The 22,940-nt window shown below is 37.9% G+C and overlaps 1 protein-coding gene across 7 annotated transcripts in view; it reads left to right on the forward strand.

Annotated features, from left to right (window-relative positions):
- The window catches only part of LOC124305311 (uncharacterized), a 166,018-nt gene that overhangs the window by 139,697 nt on the left and 3,381 nt on the right, over positions 1 to 22,940 (forward strand). For all 7 annotated transcript variants that reach the window (XM_046764566.1, XM_046764571.1, XM_046764564.1 and 4 more), the window contains 8 exons: positions 10,222 to 10,418; positions 10,718 to 10,812; positions 15,561 to 15,630; positions 19,330 to 19,383; positions 21,417 to 21,518; positions 21,966 to 22,037; positions 22,167 to 22,311; positions 22,747 to 22,898. In XM_046764566.1, coding sequence (XP_046620522.1) covers positions 10,222 to 10,418; positions 10,718 to 10,812; positions 15,561 to 15,630; positions 19,330 to 19,383; positions 21,417 to 21,518; positions 21,966 to 22,037; positions 22,167 to 22,311; positions 22,747 to 22,898 — 887 coding nt within the window. The remainder of the gene's footprint in view (positions 1 to 10,221; positions 10,419 to 10,717; positions 10,813 to 15,560; positions 15,631 to 19,329; positions 19,384 to 21,416; positions 21,519 to 21,965; positions 22,038 to 22,166; positions 22,312 to 22,746; positions 22,899 to 22,940) is intronic.

Consider the following 22,940-nt stretch of genomic DNA (forward strand, 5'->3'; position numbering starts at 1 on the left):
AAAAAGAAAAAAGCAACACACATTTCTTGCCCGTTATGAAAAATTGCTATGAAGAGAAAGACTGAATGAAAGAAAAAAGTGAACCAGTTTTGTCGAACTTTTTAGGTAGTATTAATTATGTCTCAATTACGGTAAAATTATTTTTTCTAGGTGCGGGTTCATTCGTTGAAATTCGATGTCCGACTTCCGATAAAAACCGGGAATTGATAAGTCTGAAGTAATTTTACAGCCAATTTTTTCCCCACTAAGGAACCTCGGTTTCGTTAAAACCTCGAGCGCAACGAGCAATTTATATTCAGGGCAAACAACCGGCTGAGCACATGTATAGAGGGGAATAAAAATAAAAATAAAATAAAAGTCAAGCAGGAACTACTTTCTCAAGCGCAGCCGCGTTTCCACTTAGGATGGCTATTTCTTCTCGTAATTAGGTTTAAATGAATTTAAGGCCACGTCGTTATTTCCGCCCACGTGTCTCTCCGGCAGACCGACCTCCCCGAATCCAACGTCAATCCCTCGGTTGAACTGCGCGACGAAATTTCATTTACCCTCGTCGTAGACAACGCTCTCAATGCCAAGTTTTCGCATAACACGATTTACTACCAATATTATATATAGCCGTTTGTGTGGTCGCGTGTGTCTGTGTGCGATTCTAATCACTGTCCGTAGCCGTGAACCAATGACTTGCCTCCGCGAAATCGGAGATGAGAATTATCGAGGCTTAAACGGCGATCGAACTCCGTATACAATAATAAAAACACGATTGATTGATTGGTGAAGGGTTGATTTCTTTGCTTCAAGTTTCGCCGCCAAATAATTCGGAATTAGGCGCTTTCGGAACTTTTCAAATTCGAAATTTCAACCTCACCCGGTTTCGGTCAAAGATTTTTAATCCGTCGATCATTGCTTTCGGTAATATTACAAATAATTTTATATTTGAAAGAAATAAACAATAATTAAAATAGATGACACTGCACCAACGACCGTCTTATTTTTCATATCGCGGATTATACTTCCGGTATTGGTGTATCGACTTGTCTTCTGCATCGACGATTCGACTCTCCGACCAAAGTTTTTTTCGTACCTCACTGTCTTCGTGGCTTCAACAGGGTGTAGATAGATCGCCTCGCGACGACGGAGTTTAGAAACTATTTTTTCAATCCTTTCTCGATAAGCTCTACCTACCGCAACAGCTTACGAAGAGCTTTGAATCTTCCTGTTAAAACACCGTCCCAAATTCTGTTTTCATTTAATTTCGAGAGAAAGATGCTGTTTTGCCGATGGATTCGAAAAGCCGATATTTTCACACCCCGTACATTTCCAGATTTCCTCTTATGCAAAACGCTCCGTTTTCCGATTTCCTCTCCCTGCGAAAAAAAGCATCGCAGAATAAATTTCTCGCCGAGGCATGTAACGTTCGTAACGTAACTCTACGAAACCTACGACACGTGTGTATCGATACGTATAACGTGGATTTGGAGGATTTGAATGAAAGCCTTTGACACACAGTAGGCGCAATAGATCAACCAGGTGTGTATGTATAGGATCGGTGTAACACGGGGAGAATTTTGCGAGCGTCAATTCATCAACGTCGCAGGATCACTGAAGTAGCAAATTTGTTTCGATTTCACGTGAAATTGAATATCCTCGAGTCATCTCAAGGAACGAGGATGCTTCATGCCTCGAGGTAGGTAATCTTATTACGGAACGACAGCCTGTAATCTGCGTTCAAAAAACAAATTGATATGATGAGAAAAATTCCCAGGCCATACATTATGCACGTATCGAATATTTACCATCGAATAGTTGAGGAATTATTAATATACAAATTATATAACAGACGAAAATTTGTGCCGTCTTATTTCACGAAGCAAAGAATTCGATCGTGTAATTAAATTTGCAATTCTCGATTTATGTTATCAACCGTGTCTTGATTACGTTTTAAACTTGTTTCATGTTTTTTTTTTTTTATTCATTCCTACAGCCATACGGAAATTGAATATCGAATGCAACTGTTTTTGTGCGTAGAATTAATCGGATTGATGGAAAACGATTTGGTACAAATTGACTTCTATAATTATCAGGTAAAATAACGTCTGGTTTTCTGTATGCGGTAGTTTATTCCAAATTCTAGTAATTATGACGCAGTAATCGCAATAAATAATACAATCTTTGGAAATAATTAACACGAATTAAAATTCGCCTCGTAATGTTCGAAATTTTTAACGATTCCTGTAATTTGTTCCCAAGATTGTGGAAAGTACGAAAACGCTTGGTAATCATTGAGGATAATATTTTCGCGCATGTCCAATTATCCGTCTCACGGATTTAGAGATTAGAATCCTTATTCTTTTCAGACTTCGCAGAAAAATGACAATGTTTTTGGAGACAATCGTTTCCGTTACTTACGGTAAAATCCAATCGATTTCTCAAAACTTGTATCTTTGAAACACTTAGATTGAAGCTTCTAATTCGGATGAGACAAAGCAACTCTCTATATCTCTCACAATTTAATTACAAATGAGTATATTTCCTGTAATTCTAACGACTTGTGAAAGTTGAGAAACAACAGAATTTAAGGATCGGTTTAAGAACTAAAAAACTTGCATTTCAAGTACGTTTAGGAGAAAATAGAGGAAAAGAAATTGTCGAAGAATCTCTTCGGAAAATTGAACGAAAGTTGCGTGTAATAATAGACTTTAAATTAAACGGTGAAAACGTGTCCGAACAGTCGATCTAAAAATTTCGCACGAGGCAGGATACAATGCGAAGGACAAAAGAAATCGGCGTACAATGAACGCAATACACAATGTTGAAATATCCTATCGGAAATTGGTATATAAGCATGGGTTATATGGGTAGAGGTACGTTCTGTATACGTATAATATAACTATATCCGTGCATGAATATGTATGTGTGTGTAAAATTTGGAGCAAATCGCGTTTTGCCGTTAATTAAGCGGTAGAGATTGCAGTGCCTTCGGATCAGTTTACGGTGGAAATCACTGATCGCTCGAACAATAAACTTCCTGTGGCTATCGTAGGAAAACCTCGACGCTGTGGAATCGGTTATATATCTATACGTATCTGTAGGTATGTACATACAATGTATATATGTATATATATACATTTCCGGAGCAAAACTGACGACTCGACTGTATTACGTAGTCAGGTACACACATGCAAGCAGAACGATGGCGCAGAATCTCGATATTCTGGAATACCTGTAATACGAATCTCCGCAGTCGGTTATTCCGGCCAGATTCACGTCAGTCGTCGCTGATTGATTTTGGTCAAAATTAACTCGACTCAATTTCTGACTGCAGGCAGAACCGTCGGTTTCCGGTCACATTCAGCCAGCTCTAGATGTGCAGAAATTCAAAGTGGTTTTAATAACTTCTTGGCATGCGATGCGAGAAATTGTTGAAGGCTTGTGTGATACACCCTCGATTTATCCGTCTCGAATTTGTTTCGTATATTGCCAGAATTACTTTATGCACGTTCTGAAGGGAGAGTGGAAAAAACAAAAACAGAAACAAGCGGCTTGAAACTCGCCATGAGCCGGCCCTCGAACTTCCAGTTCTGACGTATCGTATTACATGAAGATATGATGATTTTTTTTATCATTAACCACTGTAATTGATCCACCATTAAAAATTTTGGAAGTCTGATCTTGGGTTCGTTATCGGTGACCCAAAAAATCTCCGCCCACCAATTTCTATCGAAATCGGAATATTTTTATATTTTTTTTCCGCCATATTGATTCGTCGTTTTGGATTTCGCAATCTGACTTCAGATTCGTGATCAGTCACCCAAAAAAACGACGAGTAGTAATTTTCATCAAAATCCAAATGTCTTTAGTTTTTTTTTTCCGTTTATTGAATACGCCAAATTTAAGTTTCGCAAATCTGACCTTAGATTTGGGATCAGCAACCCAAAAATCTTACAATGCCAATTTTCATTCGAATACATTCACCCATTCTCAAAATGTCATCATTGTTACTTGATTTATTGGAATTTTGTTATTCAAATAATTGAAAAAGCACCAAACCGATCAAAGCCAAAATCTAATCAGTTCTAAGTTTGGAAAAAGCCGCGTCGTTTGAAACCAAAACCATTGAAATCCGGTAACTCATTTTCGAGATATCGTCGAACAAAAAATTTATCACGTACTTAAGTAGGTACAGCCATACGCACCCAGACACACACTCGTCCATCTGAAAGTGATTGAAGGTAATTCTCGAAACTTCGAAAAGCGGAGATCTAGTGAAAACTCAACTTTTCATTTTCGCGATGATTACAATAACTTGCTTATTTCTCTGAAAACAGAGAAACGTAAAGTTAAAAATAAAAACGAGGAAAATCATTTCTTTGACTTGATTTTCCACGAGAGTCCCGCTGAAAATTTACCCCCCCACCCCCGCCCCACCCCCACCTCCCCAACTCGGGAAACATTCTCTCTCCTTTTAAAAAATATCACAGGATAGGCGTCGAATCCACCCTCATGTTGCCAAGCTCATCAAACCCGAGCTGCGACGACGTCGGCAACGAAGATTGATCATCCGCTGTTAGAGAGTTCGGAGCTTGGCTATAACGGAGGAAACGTGACGTTTGCTCTCTTTTACGTGGCTTGTTTCACTCCCGAAAACGAGAGGCTACTTCAGCAAAGCCGAAGCTGCAAGGAGAGGGGAAGAAAGAAGGATGGCTGAGAATGGGATCATGCAGGATCAAAGGAGTCCAAGGATATGAGAGCAGCGGAGGGATGGAAAGGGTGGAAATACCAGCTGCTGGATATAATCGTGGAGAATTTCTTTCAAACCCTTTTTTTTTTGCCACTACTTAAGTCGCAATCTTTTTTCAATTCCAAATTGTAGTCTCTCCAATTTCTCTCTCACGTCCGTCGTCACCCCCAATAATAATAGCTCTCCATAAACGGTCCCTTCTCCCCTCATCTGTCCTCGATAATAATTTTTCGTCATAAAGTGCCCGTTCCAATTCCATTCAAATCTTCACCGACTTTTACTCGTTAAATGAAAATCAATTGCCTGTGTAACCGATTTTTTTTCCTGATATTCTCTTTCTCGAGCTTCGTCGATTCTCTGTATTATATAAAACCAAATACAGAGACAATTAACAATTTGTAAAAAATTAATTTATATCAATTTTGAAAATCGACAGCTTGGATAAATTAAACGATTTTCGAGTGACCGATAATCGTGACGATATTATGAAGTATGATATAAATTGATTCTGGCTTGAAACTTTCGAAGCTTTCGTTATTTGGAATTTGTAAATTGACACGGCGGGAAAATATGTCCGGTATAAGTCTTTGTCGAGAACCGAATAAGAATGAAGAGGGTGAATTATTAACCGACTTATTATTACACCCTTTATTGCGACGGTTATTGTTTCCCTCGGGTTTAAAGGACCGTTTTTGTTCGGAGGTTTCGGTTTATTCCCACATGTATTCTTTTTGTTTGGGTTTAGCGATGCTTTATGGGATGGATTGTAAAGTTTTCGCCACAACCTTCCGGCGCTCCAGTGTTTCGTCCTTGCAGTAGCCACTTTTCATTATTCAATATCCTTTAATGGTTTACCCTGGAGAAAAAAAGAGGGGGTAGAATAAAAAAAAAAAAAGATAGAAAAGAAAATGAGACACGGGATACGCTACATCGGCTTCGATTCAATCTCACTTGATACGCCGGCCCAAAATAAGTGATAAATCACGCGCCTGTCAGACGTCTTACTTGTATATAGATAATAGATTTGTCGATTACTACGATGCGGTGTATTATATTTCATGGTAATACACCGTCTGGGATACTCAAACACGCCGGCTCTTTGGACGATATATTATGTTCGGTAAATATATCATGAATACAAAAATGTATCCGTGCGTTCCGTGCGATTCATCGTCTTTGTAATGCAGGGGAAGAAATTTGTTTTTGCTATGTGAAAAAAAATTGAGAGATCGAACATTTCACGCGGTATGAAATACTAAGGTTTTTCTCGGGTACGAAGACATTTTATAAAACGAATTTATGCCAGGCAATATCTTTCAGTATTTTATCTTTTACTTATTGTCAGTGAAAAATTCAAATCCCGCTTGAAAATATCTGTCGCGCGTTTTGCTGCTTAGTAGAAAATTCACTTTAGAATTACTGAATAAATTCGTTTGCAATACTTTTCGACAAAATTGACCACCAAATTTTAATCCCCGGTTGGAGTTTGTGATAAATATTTGCGTAAATTGAACGTTGCTTCGTAAATTTTAAACCGAATTTTTCGAAAAAGCTCTAAACGTGCAAAAACAATGTTTTGTAACTGTATTCGAATTCTGAGTAAGATAAATTAGGGTTAATATGTTTTTACGATTGCACCAATTTTTGGAAGTAACGCTAAAACTTTTACTCTCATTCTGCGGTGCGCGATAAATGAAAGGTGCTAAAGTCCGCCCAAAATTCTGTCTGCCGATTGGAGAAATTGTTGAAAACAATTGTTGTTTGAGAAGTTTCCAGTCATTATATAACTTCGTGATATTTTTCTCCGCTTAACAAAGCTCTCTTGAAATGGTGCAGAGATCAAGGCAAAGTGAAAAACAAATTTACCAAAGCAAAGTTCGCGTGAGGTAGTAGCAACAACAGTATAAATTCTGTCGTGGATTCAGATAACGTAGTAGGTATAGAGAAGAACGCATATACTGCAGAGATAAAGTAAAAGGTGAAAGAAAAACGTGGCCGAAGAAGTAAGCGGGTAAATCCTCTGCTGAAACGAAGACGCGGCCTTTAAGCTTTTTCCGCGAATTTCTACCTACCTTTCTCTTATCAAACAACTCCTTGATTAATCGGTATATGCGCTTGTAAGTTTATTTTATTATTCGTTAATCTGATTAGAGAAGTGTTAAATATGTATAAATGATGTTAAAAATGTCACGCGGATTTCTATTCAGCCTGAATATTTGAGTCGGTGAGATCTTTGGCATGAAATTACACTAAAAAAATGTGTCAAATTGCGATGAAAAAACACAAAACAAGAGCAAAGTCAAAACAAAAACAGCGTCAAACTTTAGTAAGCTGCAAATTGCATTATTTTTTACCACCCGAGTATATTGCGTGCCTAGAAAATGTTGTTTGAAACTTTTTTCTCTGGTCAACTTTCACCTTATTTACTCTGGACTCCAGAGTATGGGAAAATTGAAGTGCAGTAGAGATCCCCGATTATCCGATCGCCTCGATATATTGGCGCCAAAGTTTCTTTAGGGAGGAGAAAAAGGAAGGACGAGAATAAGAAAAGGGCAAAAAGAGCAAGGGCGAAAAACTTGCCGCTCAATTCAATATAACAAACACCTACAACGGGAACGCGGCGACTGCAAGCTAAGCTTTTTAGGTATGGAAAGTTTCCAAGCGTTTGTGCAAGCGGTTTAGCAGCAAGGCTTTGGTAGATCGAAACCAGAAAAGCTCGCTTCTTTCTTATCTCCCCTTCTGCTTTCTTTGCGTTTGGTATACCCATCAAGTTCTTTTGTCCGGGTCAAATACGCCGGTCGAATGTAATGCGGAAGATGAAGAAGAAGAAGAAGAAGAAGAAGAAGAAGAAGATGGGGAAGGGAGCAGGATAGAGACGGAGAACTAAAAAGGTTAAGCACCCCGATAAGCTTTGCGGTTTGGACTATACCTCACATAACAAATTCATACGATCAGCGACGAGTATAGAGATAAGATAGTGAAATTCGATTGGAAACACTTTGCTAAATGCCACGGGATTCTCCAAGGATTCTCTCAAACGAGGAAAACAGGATAAATATACATATATATATACATTTTGGTGTATTTCTTTCTCCTTTATTCACGTTTTTCAATCAACTAATGAACCTCGCGATGTAATTTATACTTCTCTTTTCACATACCATTTTCTCTTTTTCCCTTTTGTAAGATATATCGTATAGAATATCCGCAAGAAATTAAGGAAACTGAAACAGGAACGATGAAAATAGCGTTGAAAAAAGCGAAGCCTCGTCGACATTTGTTAATAATCGCGCGTAATAGTTGCACAAATTTTCCTGGTCGAAAACTAGATATGCAAATAATATGTAAAATCGGCGAAAACTCGAAAGAGGCTTTAACGAGATCTCAAAGAACATTGTCCGGTCATTCACACCGATGATGCTGCAGCGGCAGGTGATTTATTCAGTTTACATCTGCCGCTGCTGTAGGGTGGAAAAATTTGTTTTATCATCCGTGAAATTAGCGATGATGCATCTGTTGCTGGTTTTGAGAATCGCAGAGGGAAAAAAATGTACGATTTTTTACTTCGCAATTGCATATCGTATGAGTGATGAATAGGAAAAAAAAACGGAAATTGTTTGGAGTTGCGAGATTTTTTTATTTCATTGCCGCCGGAAAAGGAAAATTTTCTCTCACCTATGCTTGTGTAATTTGGGCTTATTTCAGCTCTGTCGAATCGTGAATTTCTTCGCCGCTTCTTTCTTCGCGAAATTAGAGACTTTCGCGTTTTACAATTATCGCCGAGCACGTTCACCCTTTGAATCACACATTATTATTCTGAGTCAACTATTATAACAGGATTATAATCTGTGGTTTTTGGGGTCGCCGATTACGAATCTGAAATGAGAGTTAAAAAATTCAAGATGTCGGATTCAATACGGAGGACGAAAATTTAAAATTTGATCGAATACGGTTAAGAAACTATGCAGTGGTTTTCGGGGTCACTGATTGAATTGGCCATATTGAATTTTTAAAATATGATTTCAGATTCGTAATCAGCGATCGCAAAAACTTATAATTTATGCAAAACATGTATATGTGTAGAAAGATAACTTTCTCGGAAATGAATTATTTCTTCAATTTTCACCATTTTTTTTTTTCAGTCAATTAGTTTCTGACAATAATAATTCAAATTATATCTCAATAATCACTCTCGGGTATTGAGAACCTATTACTATACTATCAGAAATAGTAAAAAAACCGCAAAGAAATATGTTGAAAAGTTTCCTAAATATACAAAAAAATGTATGTAAAATAGGTGGTAAGAATATTTACCACTGTGATTCAAAGTATTAAAAACTCATCCGGAATTTGTAGACAGCACGAATTTAATTCAATAGAATATTAGTAACGCTGTAAGTGAAAGTCATTACCTATCATTGTCGTTACGCCAAATGATTATAATAATGATTCATATACTTCGAGAATACGAAATAATTAATCTATGACGGATCCCTTAATAATACGTACCGAATACAGGTGTACAATTCGGGTTGATTTGTCAATGAAAATTGAATATGGCAGTCTATTTATCGGAGTACAGCTCACCGCGAAGTCCGGGGGATGATTCAAGCTCGTTTCCAAGGTCGTTTCCATGCCGCTTACGAGGGTGCGAGAAATGGGTGGGAGTGCCTATTCGGGGAGAATGTGAAGGTTTCACGTAATACATAAACTTACACATGTGTATGGGCATTTACTTTCACGTGCTTACAGGCAAAAAATCACCGGAGCGATGATCAGTTCACTGCGGAAACCGTCGTTGTGGAATTTAAAAAAAATAGTCGACCGATATTCGTGTGACTGAATTACGTGAAATTTCTAATGCTAGGCCACATTTGAAATAATGATGTTTCTACAATGATGCAATAATTTGAAAAGATAATTGTGATTGAGAAAACTATAATTTAATGGACAAAACTAATGATTGAACTTTGAAAATAAGCTTTAAACATGAAACGCTGGGAAATAATTTACAAAAATGAGACAGTTGGAGTAAAGCTTCGTGAAGATTTTAGTAGCACCAGATAATTCATTAATACGATTAAAAGTAAGGGAGAAGAAAATTAGGATTTGAAGCTACGATTTTAAAGTTCTCTCACAGCTTACGGTGCGGATTTGGGATTTCCCGAGCAGAGGTAAATCAAATCAAATGAATCCCTCCGACTATCCTGCATCTATTTCATTTAATCGTAGGTGAAATCTAAATCTCTGTCATCCCGAGGTAGCTTGATGGGATCAAGTTGAGGCAAACACAAGAGCGACGCGTACCAATTGAATCAAAGGCGATTATCTATCCCTCGACAAAATGTTTAAGCTCAATTGAGATCTTGATAGAAGTCACGGATCGAGGAATTCGGTTAATCCGATCGACTTCGGTTCTCCTTCGAATTAAACTGCCGTTATTTTCATGTCCAATTTTTATATCTTATCTCAATCCGTTACAGAAAAGATCAAAAAGCGATACGACGCCCTCGGTCATCCTGTGGTCATGGTCAGGCTAGAGAAGGATAGAAGAGGACTCGGCATTTCTCTCGCTGGGCACAAGGATCGCAATCGAATGGCGGTATTCGTGTGCGGACTGAACCCCAAGGGAGTCGCTCACAAAACCGGAGGATTACTCATCGGTGACGAAATCCTGGAGGTTTGTCGGAATTGTTTCAATAGAAATCGACGAAGCTTTTTAAAGTTAACATAATTACTACGAAAGCTGCAGTAGTAAATTGCGATATTTGTTAAATTTGAAACCCGCGTCACTTATCGATATATGTAAATTTTATTTTCTCTGGGACAATAGAAAAGGTGTGTTTCAATTTTCGACGCAATCTTGACCAAACTACCTTTCTTATTTTATTGTATTATTTATTTATCTTCATTTTGAACATGTAGATGCACATCACCTAACCTAGACGGACTAACAATACCTGGTGTTCATTTTTCCAGGTCAACGGCACCGTTCTCCAAGGAAGATGTCATCTCAATGCGTCAGCAATGATCAAAGGAATGGCTGGCCCGACTTTCAAGGTCATTGTTCTCCGGTAAGAGAGATGGATTTCTTCCATTCAGTTTTTTCTCCTCGTTTTTTTCTCACAGCTCCTAGAAATACTCCAATATGAAAAATAGCCACGTAGCTTTTCGAAATTCTCAGGTTACCTTATATCTGCATTACTCGTTGAATAATTTTGAGAATCGGTTATGTATGTATATGTATAAATGAGAGTCGATCAAACGACGGATAATCATGCTACTTCACGGGAATTGAATGGATACCTAATTGATTGCGGTTAATTAATTAACGGTATCCGACAACCAGTTGTAATATTCTCGTTTCTCGACTTCCTCGCAACAAAATCGTTCACCTTCAATCGGTGTTATTCGCTCGATCGAACGGCGTGTAATTAATAAGTTCTGAATGTTCAACGTCTTCATATAAATTTTAAATTATTGGAAATAAATTGCGGGTGCGGGGTTAATTCGGTCTCTGTTACATAATTTTTTAGAGCGTCGCGCCTGGGGGACGCAACCCGCTCGACACGCACGTACGCGCAGAAACCAATTTTCGCAGAAACTTGTCCGCTTCTCTTTTTATGCCTCTTTTTTCGATCTGCTGTTTTTTTTCTTTCTCTTTCTCTATATTTTTTCCACTCCCGTCGCGTCGGTCCTCCAGTGTAATTTAGAAAAATTCGATTAACGCCCAAAACGAACAGGTAACTGATGAGAACAAAGAAATATCGCGACAGTAGATACGGAGGTTCGTGGTCAGGCGCGCAACCGTCTCGTCGGTAAAACAGAACACGACTTTTCGTGGATTTGTTAGTTTCTTTTCGTTTCTTCGCTCTATCGAAGCAATTACCCGTCAACGTTGATCACGTCGTATGATATTGAAATTTTTTACAGTCTGGTACGTACATCGTTGTATAAAAGAGGTGAACAATTTTGTCCGTGAAATTTTTTGCGAAACTTACCGTACTAGAAAAAAAGCTGTATTGCATATTAAATTATCAATTCAGAACCCGTTGTGCTCTGCTCTAGATTTATCCACCTTGCAAAAAATGGTAGAGAAGAAATAAATCAACAAATAAAAATTGATAATAACGATGTATCGACGTCTATATTACGTATACTTAACGTCGGTTATTAAATAGGATGTACTTCATTGAACAAAGAAGAGACTCGGCGAGACTTCGTGATCGTTGACATCATGTAATATAATTGTACCGCAATTAGTTTCCGCGTCTTTACACCTTGTGCGTTATATACCTAATTATACCTTTTCACATGACCAATAATTATGCCTCCACGTCAATGGCGCAGTTTAGTTAATCAGAAAAAAAAATGTTTTGCTTTCGATACGCGGTGCGTAAAGTTTAATTAGTAAAGTATCTAAGAATGATTGTTGTGAAAATCTGTAACTGCCAAGGTTATAAGTATCAATTGAATTTCTCTGCTTTCGATACATATATGTTTACATAAATATATTACACAGATCTGTGACGTCACGCAATGCCTCTTTTTAACTTGTCGTATCTGTTGAAAATGATAAAAGGATAAATATGCCCGTACTATTTTTCACCGAATTAATGAGATGTGATGTGAAAAAAATTTCACGAAACTTTCCCGTTAGTCCCTTGCATTTGCATTTTGCAAAATAGCGAACCTCTTTATTATTTGCATACCCGACAATGATTGTCAAATCGTGATCAACCTACGCAAGTTCCTCCTTCGACATTAATTGAGGAAGTTGACAGCGGCAGGGAAATTATGCGGATCGATCCCTTTTACGTTTTTCTTTACAGTTCGAACCGTCATTAAATTTGTCACGGTCAATTGTTGTTGTGGCAGGAGTAGCGTATTATTATACAAACCGAAAAAACAACACGTTGTATGCAAATATTTTTCACGGAATCTCGGTGTGCCGGAAGAAAATTAAGGAAAATAATCTTGATATTTTTTAATACGACGGAGAGTAAAAAAATTAAAAAAAAAATACATATATATATACACATATTGACATTTCCTCGCGTATTTGTATCAAACTATTTGAAAATTGAAATTGAACTATTCATAACAACAAGCGTTATATAATAATATAGTTTATTCTTCTATCCTCCTGTTTTTCCTTCACATCCCGGTGTTCGTGGAATCGCGTAACCAGAGGTAATTGGTAGTAAAAAAAGGAAAGAAAGAAAAAATTGTATTGAAAAATTACAAGACCAATAATTAATTAACGTGGTGACAGATGCGCGAAGCTCGCTGTATAATAGTGTTGTGAAATCGAACACAGATGCATATGTGTGTGTGTGTGTGTGTGTACACCTGTATCCAAAAGGGGGGATGGAGGAAAAATATGAAGATATTTTAAGGTGCGTTCACAGTGGGGAACATAATGCGCGTGCGCTCAATCCACGTGCGGATCAGTTGCGTTGACGCTTTTCTTTGCCAGTAAACAGAACCTCGGCAGGTTGCGAACGCCGACGCGTGTGTAACACGGTGCGCAAAGAACAGGCCGATAATCGAAACGAATTATAATTACGAAGCGATCGCGAATAAATGTAGAATTTTAGTAAACGTGGCGAACCTGGATACAATAATAAAGTGTGACGAATGGGGTGGTAGAGAAAATCGTTTTGTTATTCGTTGTTTAAAAAACAATTCGTGTAATGAGATGATCGAAGTTGAGAACGCTCTGTTAACCGCATAAATTTACCGTATACGGTAAGATAACAAGTGTCTCTGCGTTATAAGAAAAGTTTTGTGAAAAGTTTGAATCGTTGAATATGGCCTGGAGGAAAACGTAGATGAGAAAGAAAAGAGAAAAATATGATTTACGAATGTTTGAAACTCTGGAAAGTGAAAAAAAGTGAACAAATCAATTACCTAATTTTTCAAGCTTCAATTTCAAAGTCGAAGGAACAGAACAGAACGCAGTTTCAACAGGAGTGATGCGCGGAAATTAATCCGGGATTTTAAACAATTTACGTACAATTCGATAATAATTTATAAATGCCTTGACTGGCTTTTCGTTGTTCGAATCGTATAGGAAATTGTTAATTATAATTTCTGAGGAACAAGCTAGGGGGATAAAAGTACTGGCGAAAAATTACCGTAAGAGCGAAACATTAGCAACGTTTTACTCTTCATCGGCTCGATTTGCAACGAGAGCTGCAAAGTGAAGGTGTGACCTACTCTTTTTGTTGTACCGCAGTAGCTGTGTAACACCAGTCTCAACAATGCGGTTGTAAAAAATGAAGAGCGAACAATTGGAGAAACCGAATGCAGCTAGGCGATAAGAAAATCCCTCGTGGCTGAATAATTATTTGAATTATTTTATCACCCGATGCATTTTCGAGATCCGCGGACTGTTTAGAAGCGCCTCGAATAGAGCGGCGACTGGTGCGACTGGGAAACGAAGTCTAATTGAACCAGCGGTAGTTAAAACGCTAGGCGGAAATCCGGCGGAATTATAATCGCCCGTGCAGAAGCTCGAGAAACCTGCAGAGGCTGTGATATTAAAAAGTCATGCCGGGAAATGCGGTTTGCCGCAAGCTCCGCGCCTCCGGATCCACCGACATTCATTTCTTCAACCGGCGACGATTTTATCCCCTGCATCAGTGCCGCGTCACTCGAATTCACTGTGCGAATAGACCTAATTGTCAATAAACAGGCGAAGATCCAGGGTGGTTCCGATGCTGCGCATCGTAATGGGCTGGTTCGACGAAGCGTGAAGATCATCGGTCATCGGTAGCTTCGAACAAGGGCGTAACTCTACGTGATGCATCGAATTTAATGATAAAATGCAGCTCAACTGTGCGCGGTTTAAATTCAACCTTCCGGAATGCTTTAGTTTCGCGTACGTTAAAGCTGCGATTAATTATCGCCGTATTGTACCATATAATATCCTTTCTCATCCCTAATGAGATTCCGGCCAACGTACGTTGGTATCGATTCATTGTTATATACATTTACGACTTCCTCCAGTCGCAATTCATACGCAACAGCTCAGTTCGATCCCATTTCCGCTGATGAAGAAGTCCCCATCTTTATCATTCTCGCTTATTTTCTCTAATTCCGTTTGTCGAGTTTTCTTTTTTTTGTTTTTTTTTTTCATTTTTTCTTCATTTCCTACCGATCATGTCCCTTAATAATCTGCTCCGCCATATACGAAGCAATCGCATGAAAACGAGGTGCCGGTTATTTATCTTTTTTTTACCTCCTCTCCATCTCTCTCTCTCTCTCTCTCTCTCTCTTTTTTCTCACCCCTCCTTCTCTGCTTCCAATTACTTAGTTGGACATGTTTACGCGAGGTGATTATTATCATCGTCGAACACGTGTATATAGGCGTAATACGGTTCTCGTATATGTGGCGAAAAGTATCATTGCAGATTGGATATTATATACCCTGGTATAATTAACTCAGGAATAATTGTGTACAAGTACCTCTCTTGAATCCTATAACGCCACAAAGCTTTTACAAGTACCTACACAACGAATCGATCTTTCTGACAAATTTTTTCACGTACGTATCTTTTCATCAACTCCCCGCGATATATTGCACGTGATACATAACGCCTAACAATTTTTATTTTTGCCTTGCAGGTACGGATGCTTTTATCAGATTTCACTCTTTATCCTTTACGACACAATGTACGATCTATGAAAGTAATTTTATGAAAATTCTTTTCACCGTTCGTTCATTCTTCGTTGTGACGCGTACCTGCTATGCTGTTAAAAAATCCATAACTTGATATAAAAATAAAATTAATCCTGATTCTAATCAATGTTACAGGAGATCGTCTGCGGTGAACGACCTCGCAGTTAAACCGATCGTTCAATTTCCTCCAACCCTCGACGAAGACGTAAGTGAAATACACCTCCTCAATTTTCTTTCTGACCTTGTTTAAACGACTCTCGCTGTTTTCTCTCATTCATTCGCTTTACCGCAACCTAATCATCAGGTATACGCGAAACAAAAACGAACCGAAAGCAATCAAAAACTGTTAAGACAATTATCACCAGGATCAAATTCGCCGCTCTAATCTTATCACTTATTGATCAAGCTGCTTCCAGCGATGTACAACAATGATAAAAAGAGCAAAATAGAAAGAGAGAGAGAGAGAGAGAGAGAGAGTAAGATTATTATATTTGTACGTAATTTTTCACAAATATTTCACGAGCAGTGAAATATCAGCCGATAACGAGTCAATCAATTTGGATGTCGTAAAATGGAACGATATATTTCTTTTTCTCGATTTATTATAAATACAAAAAAATAATATTCCCTTTTTCACGAACACAATTATTATTCGTCGATCTTATTTTTGAATAAAACTGCTAGTATTGTATAACGCAATAATTGAATTAGATTATTTACAATGCGTAAACGGAGGCATAATTTGCACATTAATTTTTTTGGATGCATTTTTTCGCCGCCTCGTTTATCCCCTCTCCAATTTTATTTCTATTCAACGCCATATGTATAATGTGTCTACAATTCGGCACGCAACTCGCCACTGAACAATAATTGCGATACCGTGTAAACTTAATTGCTATTCGCGTTTGTATATAACGCGATGACTATAAGTAAATAGATACATAAAGTGGTATCGAATTGTGTAATCGAGTCTCTTTCACGCTCGTTCAATTCTCGTATTCTATTACATACGATTCACATGAATATTCATTGTTCTATACGTATATGAATATTAATTAAGGGTGCAGGCTTAATATGTTTAACATACAAAAACACAGGAATTTAGTTTCCTTCGTATATACATATATATATATATATATATATATATATATATATATATATATATACACACACACACACACACACACACACACACACACACACATATATAGATACATGTATATACATATTATAACTAGATTCAATACAATCTTACTTAAATGCTGCGAAATTAAATTCCGACCGTTTGCTCAGCTGCTAATTCTTATAATATTAATTCTCACTGACAGTATTTGTTATAGCTAAATAGAATATAACCAATGTGTTGATAATTGGTGCGTTATTTTTATACAACGTTGCGCATCAACCTTGCCGACAAGATTTTTTGATTTTCACTAATCAATTCACCAATTTCGCCAGCTTATCGGCAAAACGATATTATTGTTTATCGCGACACGTGATCCCTGATTTAAGTATACTTATATATATTCGAATCCAAAACATCAGGGGATAAGTGAAAAGAAAAAGCGACGTATGTTATACTCAAAATTTATCTTTGAAACTCTGAACCCATTCGTATCTTCATATGACAAGGAGTTCAGATTGTCGATTTAAAGTTTTCAAATCAAAGCTCTGTGCGTACGCGGTAGAATCGATGCAGTTTACAGAGAAGAAGTACCGAAAAATATATGTAGTTCTAGATAAATTTAATGCTTCTGCAACGACAAATTGACGTTAAAGCCTTGATTAACTAAAAAAGTAGAGTAAACCTCGCAAACTGATTTTGCGTTGCAATTACCAAAAAAGGATCGAGAATAGCGCAAAATGGTTACGCGTACTTCGTTTTTCGTAATCCCAACAATATTCAAACGGTATTTTTAACGAAACCTGTTTTACCGAATTTTTCTAGTTACTATAAGAAATGAAATTTTTCTCACGAATGTAACGCTGCTACGTGACGTGTAAAGTTTATAATACCGATGCTGGATTTAAATACGTCGTATAACAAATAGCTTGTACACTATTTACGAGAAACCATACAGAAGACAAAACGACGAACAAATAAAGTTTTTTTTTTTTTGTTTTGTTTTCTTCAAACACAAAAACAAAATATAAGAAGGTCCAAACGATCCGAGTTTAACAACTAATCATAAGAGATTTATACTCTCGATACGGACACCTATATATGTTTGCTCCGTTACCCGGATTGTGTGCACGGCGGACAAAGTTTCTGAGCGCTGTTTGCTCAACGATAACCTATTTGAACGTGGCAGCGCCGGGTTGTGTCGTTCAATAAATCTATATACATACATACATGCACGGCACATGGAGGAACACACTCGGTGTGCATCACTTACATCATGCCATCGTGTTACACGGATGCAAATGGCACTTACCAAGCGGACGACGGAGACCTGGTGATAATGGCCTTATACAGGGCTGGTCGGTTATCATGTCATCCACTTCGTCGATCACCGAGAGAAATTTCTAGCCGTGGTCTTATCACGCGGTCCTTAATTATTTACGTTTTATTTACCATAACCGAACAATGCGGTTTTGGGGTATAGAATCGATGTAAGAAATTTTTTTCTAGCTACGTAGCCGGAAATTATCTGGTATAATGTTGCTACACTTTTGAATATAGCTGCTAATACTGTAGTTTCTTGAAATTGTCGCGGTAATGCAATTATGAATTGAATTGACTGAAAAGATTTCGCCTGCTGAAGAAACAGACTTGTAACGTTGTAATGAGCAGCAAATTTCGTGTTGACAACTATGAAATTTTTATGTTTTTGTAAAGTCGCGCTATTTGTAACGATAATCATAGTACTAGAATTTTTTTTCATTATCTGTAAGAAATGAAATTCTTTTATTAAGATTTTCAGTTTCTGTAACATACAAAGTTTGGCTATATAATCGATACAAAAAAAAAAGTTAATAACACCCAGGAACGCGTTATTATATCATGCAAATTTTTCACACTCATTTACAGCCGAATGAACTTGTCTTTTCGTGAGAAAACTTTCGGACGTCTTACGTTTCTTTTTTTCCCTTCATCATCTTTACGATTACTGAGAGGATGGATCGAAAAGTGGAGTAAATCGACTTGGTATACATCCGTTATTCGCCAAGAAAATCGCTTTTAGCTGTCTTTCATTTAGCGGTACACATAATACGCAATTCGGTCTTATCGCGAAGCTTCGAGAGCTTCGTCGACCAATTAAGACCTGAATTGACTGAATAAAAATTTCGCCTAACTCACTGCTGATTTCACACATAATTTCTTGTTACTAAAATACGTAAAATTTATTTGCCAAATTGAAATAACGGTCTGAGAACAAATTCAAGTTCTACGAAACTCTCGTTTATCGACATACATGTTGTACTTTTTTTCATTCCTCGTGCAATTACAGTTAATATTAAAATCAGCCTGTCTTGCACCGATAAAGAGAACAAATTCCGCCTTGCTTTAATCTGCGGGATGCTGCCGAAGGAATTACCCCGTAATAATCGGAAGACAAAAGGGAGATTAAACTCCGAGCGGCAATCGCTGCTGCTTGTTTGCATAGGTCAGACTGTTCGCCGCAAGTTAGATAACCAATTCCGGTTGCAAAAGTCTATTAATCAATTCAAGGGTCGATGGGGTCGCTTGTCACTGGTTTCTCATCATTCACACATACGCACATGCATGTACAATGAATTTCGACGTTGATAAAATCCCGCAGATCCATATCCTCCCGACTCGTATTTTCTTACCTTGGAATTCCAGTTCTCCGGATTATTACGCAGATTAATCAATCAGTGTCCGAGCTTTTACCTCTACAGCAATTTATTTTAATTATAAATATTCATTTTTTGCTTTCAGGATCCGAACAGATTCAGCCAGTACAAGGGAGTCAGAACCGTTGCGATAAAGAAGGTGAGCATAATCAATATTGCAAAACAATTGATAATCACGAGCCGCTTAGTTGATTCTTAAAATTGTTGAATTGCGATTGTTTTGCAAATTTCTTACCACCGTTCAATGCAAGGAAAATTCTGTCGGCATGATATTTGCGATCGTTGATACTCGTTCGGTTGAAACTTCTAAACTCGTTCGCATTCGCGAAGACTCGTAGTCAACAACACACTTATAGTAATAGAACGTAAAATTGTACACAGAGAGCGAAAAAGATTTTCATCGTCTCGCATAGGTTAGTACAACGAAAGTGCCTTAATTTACTGTTTATTTTATTTAATTTTTTTTTTTTTTTGTTATTGAACGACGAAGAAACAAATTCTCCAGGCGATCGGGGGGAAGAGAGAAAGATAAAAAAAATTGAAAAAAAAACGAGAAATTTTGGTCGACAAGTAAAAATCAGGAATAATTTCACCCGTGTCTGTTTATCCTCGAAATGTGTAACGTCGTGTGTGAGCTTGACGGTATCTTTGAATGACGTGAAAAGCTGAGAGTAAGCGTTGAAAATACGGCTTTTATACGTAGGTGTATACCTGTCGGTATTCAGCGCAGAGAATGTTTCACACGGAGGACTGAAAGCATCTACATTCTACATAGGTGTGTTAAAGCTTGAGAATACCCATTTCGCGCTTGCATTCGCCTCCAACGTAAACTGGTATGCTTTTCAGCTGCACTAAAATGGAATGCATCCATTTCGAAGTACGTATACGGTGGAAATGAAAAAAAAAAGTCCTTGTCGTATAAGGTTGAAATTAGTAACGTTATCGAGTTTTGTTTGAAAATAAAAGAAGACGGTATTTTGCACCTTTAAGATTTTCTGGAATTCAAATTATAAATATTATACGCCTGTACTTGGTTTTCTTTTTTTTTTTTTTTCTTTTGCAAACCGGATTACTTCGAGTTGAATTCTGGATTTGTATAATATCTATTCTTCAAAATTATTTCGTTTCTCTCATCGTGCAAGACGAGAAAAACCTTTCATTATTACACGGATAAGAAAACTAATCGTGCATTCGGTTATCGTATCGCGAAATTATTATCGTATAATATACAATAACGTTGTAGTTTTTCCCTTCTCCGATTTTTCGATAATTTACAGTCTGATCGTACGGATAGTTTATATACGTACAATTAAGGTGCTTACATATACAACACAGCAATTAAAGTTGAATCAACCCGAGCCTCAGGTATCAGTGGACACCCGTGTCTGCCTACGGGTTATAATACACGTGCGATATAAGCTTGCAAAGCTCCGCCGATACCGCCGTCGCCTCTCTCTGTTTATCCGAGCCTTGATAAGCTTTCACGCACACCGCGATAATAATTAATCCAAATCTTAACAAGCCTACCGTTGCCCGCAAAATCGTTGACAGAGCGCGTTGTTACAATCGCTGACCCTCGCAGCTTCCGGTAATCCAAACGAGTTTCCATTCGGGATCAAGTTTAAAAACGATTTTTGTCTTTTCGTTCTTTTTTTTTTTTTTTCTTATTTTTATTTTATCTTTTTTTCTATTTACAACGTTACCCTCTCGTGCGTATTTTACCATATTGGTCTGACTCACAATAGTCGAGGATTCGATATCAAGCGGCAATATCTACTTATCCTGAACCTAAAGCGGATATGCAGATGTACAATATATATATATAAAGACACAATAATGCGTCAGTGCATGCTGAGCTAATTCAGCCATGACCCGATCTGCCAGATTTACTTTTTCTTCGTTATGTATCTGCAGTGCAACGTCACTATTCGAACGGCATAATGCACCGAGATATCATTGCCGCATCTCGTAGCTGTTGTAATTATATAATGCGCGTTAATCGGTCAATGAATTTCGTTACTATATTAATTCTCTTCGATGTGTTATTGCGTTTAATTGATACGTGTTTGCCTCGATGATAAAATTACGTTAGTCGTTGAAGTTTAAAACCATTTTTATATCATCTTGAAGATTTTATTTAAACCCTACCTGTGACTCGTTTATCTGTTGCAGGGTCAGTATGGACTTGGGATCATGATAATCGAAGGAAAACACGCCGAAGTTGGCCAAGGAATTTTTGTTTCGGATATTCAGGAAGGAAGCGCAGCGGAACAGGTAATGGATATCACTGATTCGAGTGAAATTATCGATCACTGTTGTATTATGTATAATTAAATGCAAACTGGGGATGAAAAATTGCCTCGTTTCTACGTACGGTCTAAAATCACGCGACTTTGTACAGAATTCAATTATAACGGGGTTTTAATTGTTGCATAATCGTAGAGAAAAGTGAAGGCTCTGATTGTCAAGCCAATTCGGACATATTTATGTACGGATATCCTCGGTTATAATTTTACAGCACCTAAAGACCTTCGGTACCTAATTTCCATGACTATGATTATGTTATTAACGTTAATTCCGTGTAATAATTATTCACCGATCTCGAATCGCTGGTTTTACAAACCAACGATAATTCTTTTTTCCAACCACCATAGAATTTTGCGTCTGTGATAATTGTTATCGTTATTTTTTTTTTCTTTCTCCTATTTCTTTCACCGAAAGGCCGGACTTCAAGTTGGCGACATGATTCTCGCTGTGAACCTGGACTCGTTGCTTGGATCGAGTTACGACGAGGTGAGTTTCAGGGACTTGACAAAGTCTCGTATGAAATTTCGATCGATCTACCTATCGCTTTGAAAAATGAATTTTACAAGCTTTTGAGAATACGGCGAACCGCGTTTTGTATTTAACGAAAATCGACAGGCGACCGGTCTCCTCAAAAAGACGGAAGGCGTCGTCACGCTGACGGTCTGCAACCCTAACCAAAGTAAACTCGCCAAGGAAGAGGAGGAAAGAGCCAAGGGCGGGGACTCGGCATCGCCTAACGGAATCGACGCGTCCAAATCAGGTGAGTGCATTCGATGTAAAGTATGTTTGCTTTCCAAACGCAACAGAAACGACTCGTCTTCGACCTTTGACGCCCTGCACGAAACGAGTAGGAAGATAGAATGAAAATGAAGAAAATTTTTCACGATTCAAGTCCCACCTGCGGTGATCGTTAACTTTTATTTTACCGCACGTCCGATCTATTATATTGCGATATCGATTGGAAGGGATTTGGAACGAAACATCGATGTCCGAGCTTTAGTTTTCAATTTCAGTATTTCCTATCATTGTGTTTTTGAATAACGATCTTTGTAGCTCACAATTTGAATAATTTAACGAACGCTCAGTATCCTTAGATTAATGTTGTCAATTTTATTATCGTCACATGACGGAAATGGCAAGCGTCCATTTTTGTTCCGATACTAATTGGCATCCTCGTTATTCGATATCCCTCCAGACAAGGAGCCGGAAAAGCCTAAAGAGCCCGAACCCCCGAAGGATCCGAAGGACTGTGAAATATCCGTGGGCAGAGAAACAACGATCGAATTCACAAAGGACAAGGAGAAAGCAATCGGCCTCAGCATAGCCGGCGGTTCGAGTACACCTCTGGTGAGATTCGCAAATTTGAATCCTTCGTCCTTATACGCCGAA

Source organism: Neodiprion virginianus, chromosome 5 (assembly GCF_021901495.1).
Source record: "Neodiprion virginianus isolate iyNeoVirg1 chromosome 5, iyNeoVirg1.1, whole genome shotgun sequence".
Lineage (NCBI taxonomy): Eukaryota > Metazoa > Arthropoda > Insecta > Hymenoptera > Diprionidae > Neodiprion > Neodiprion virginianus.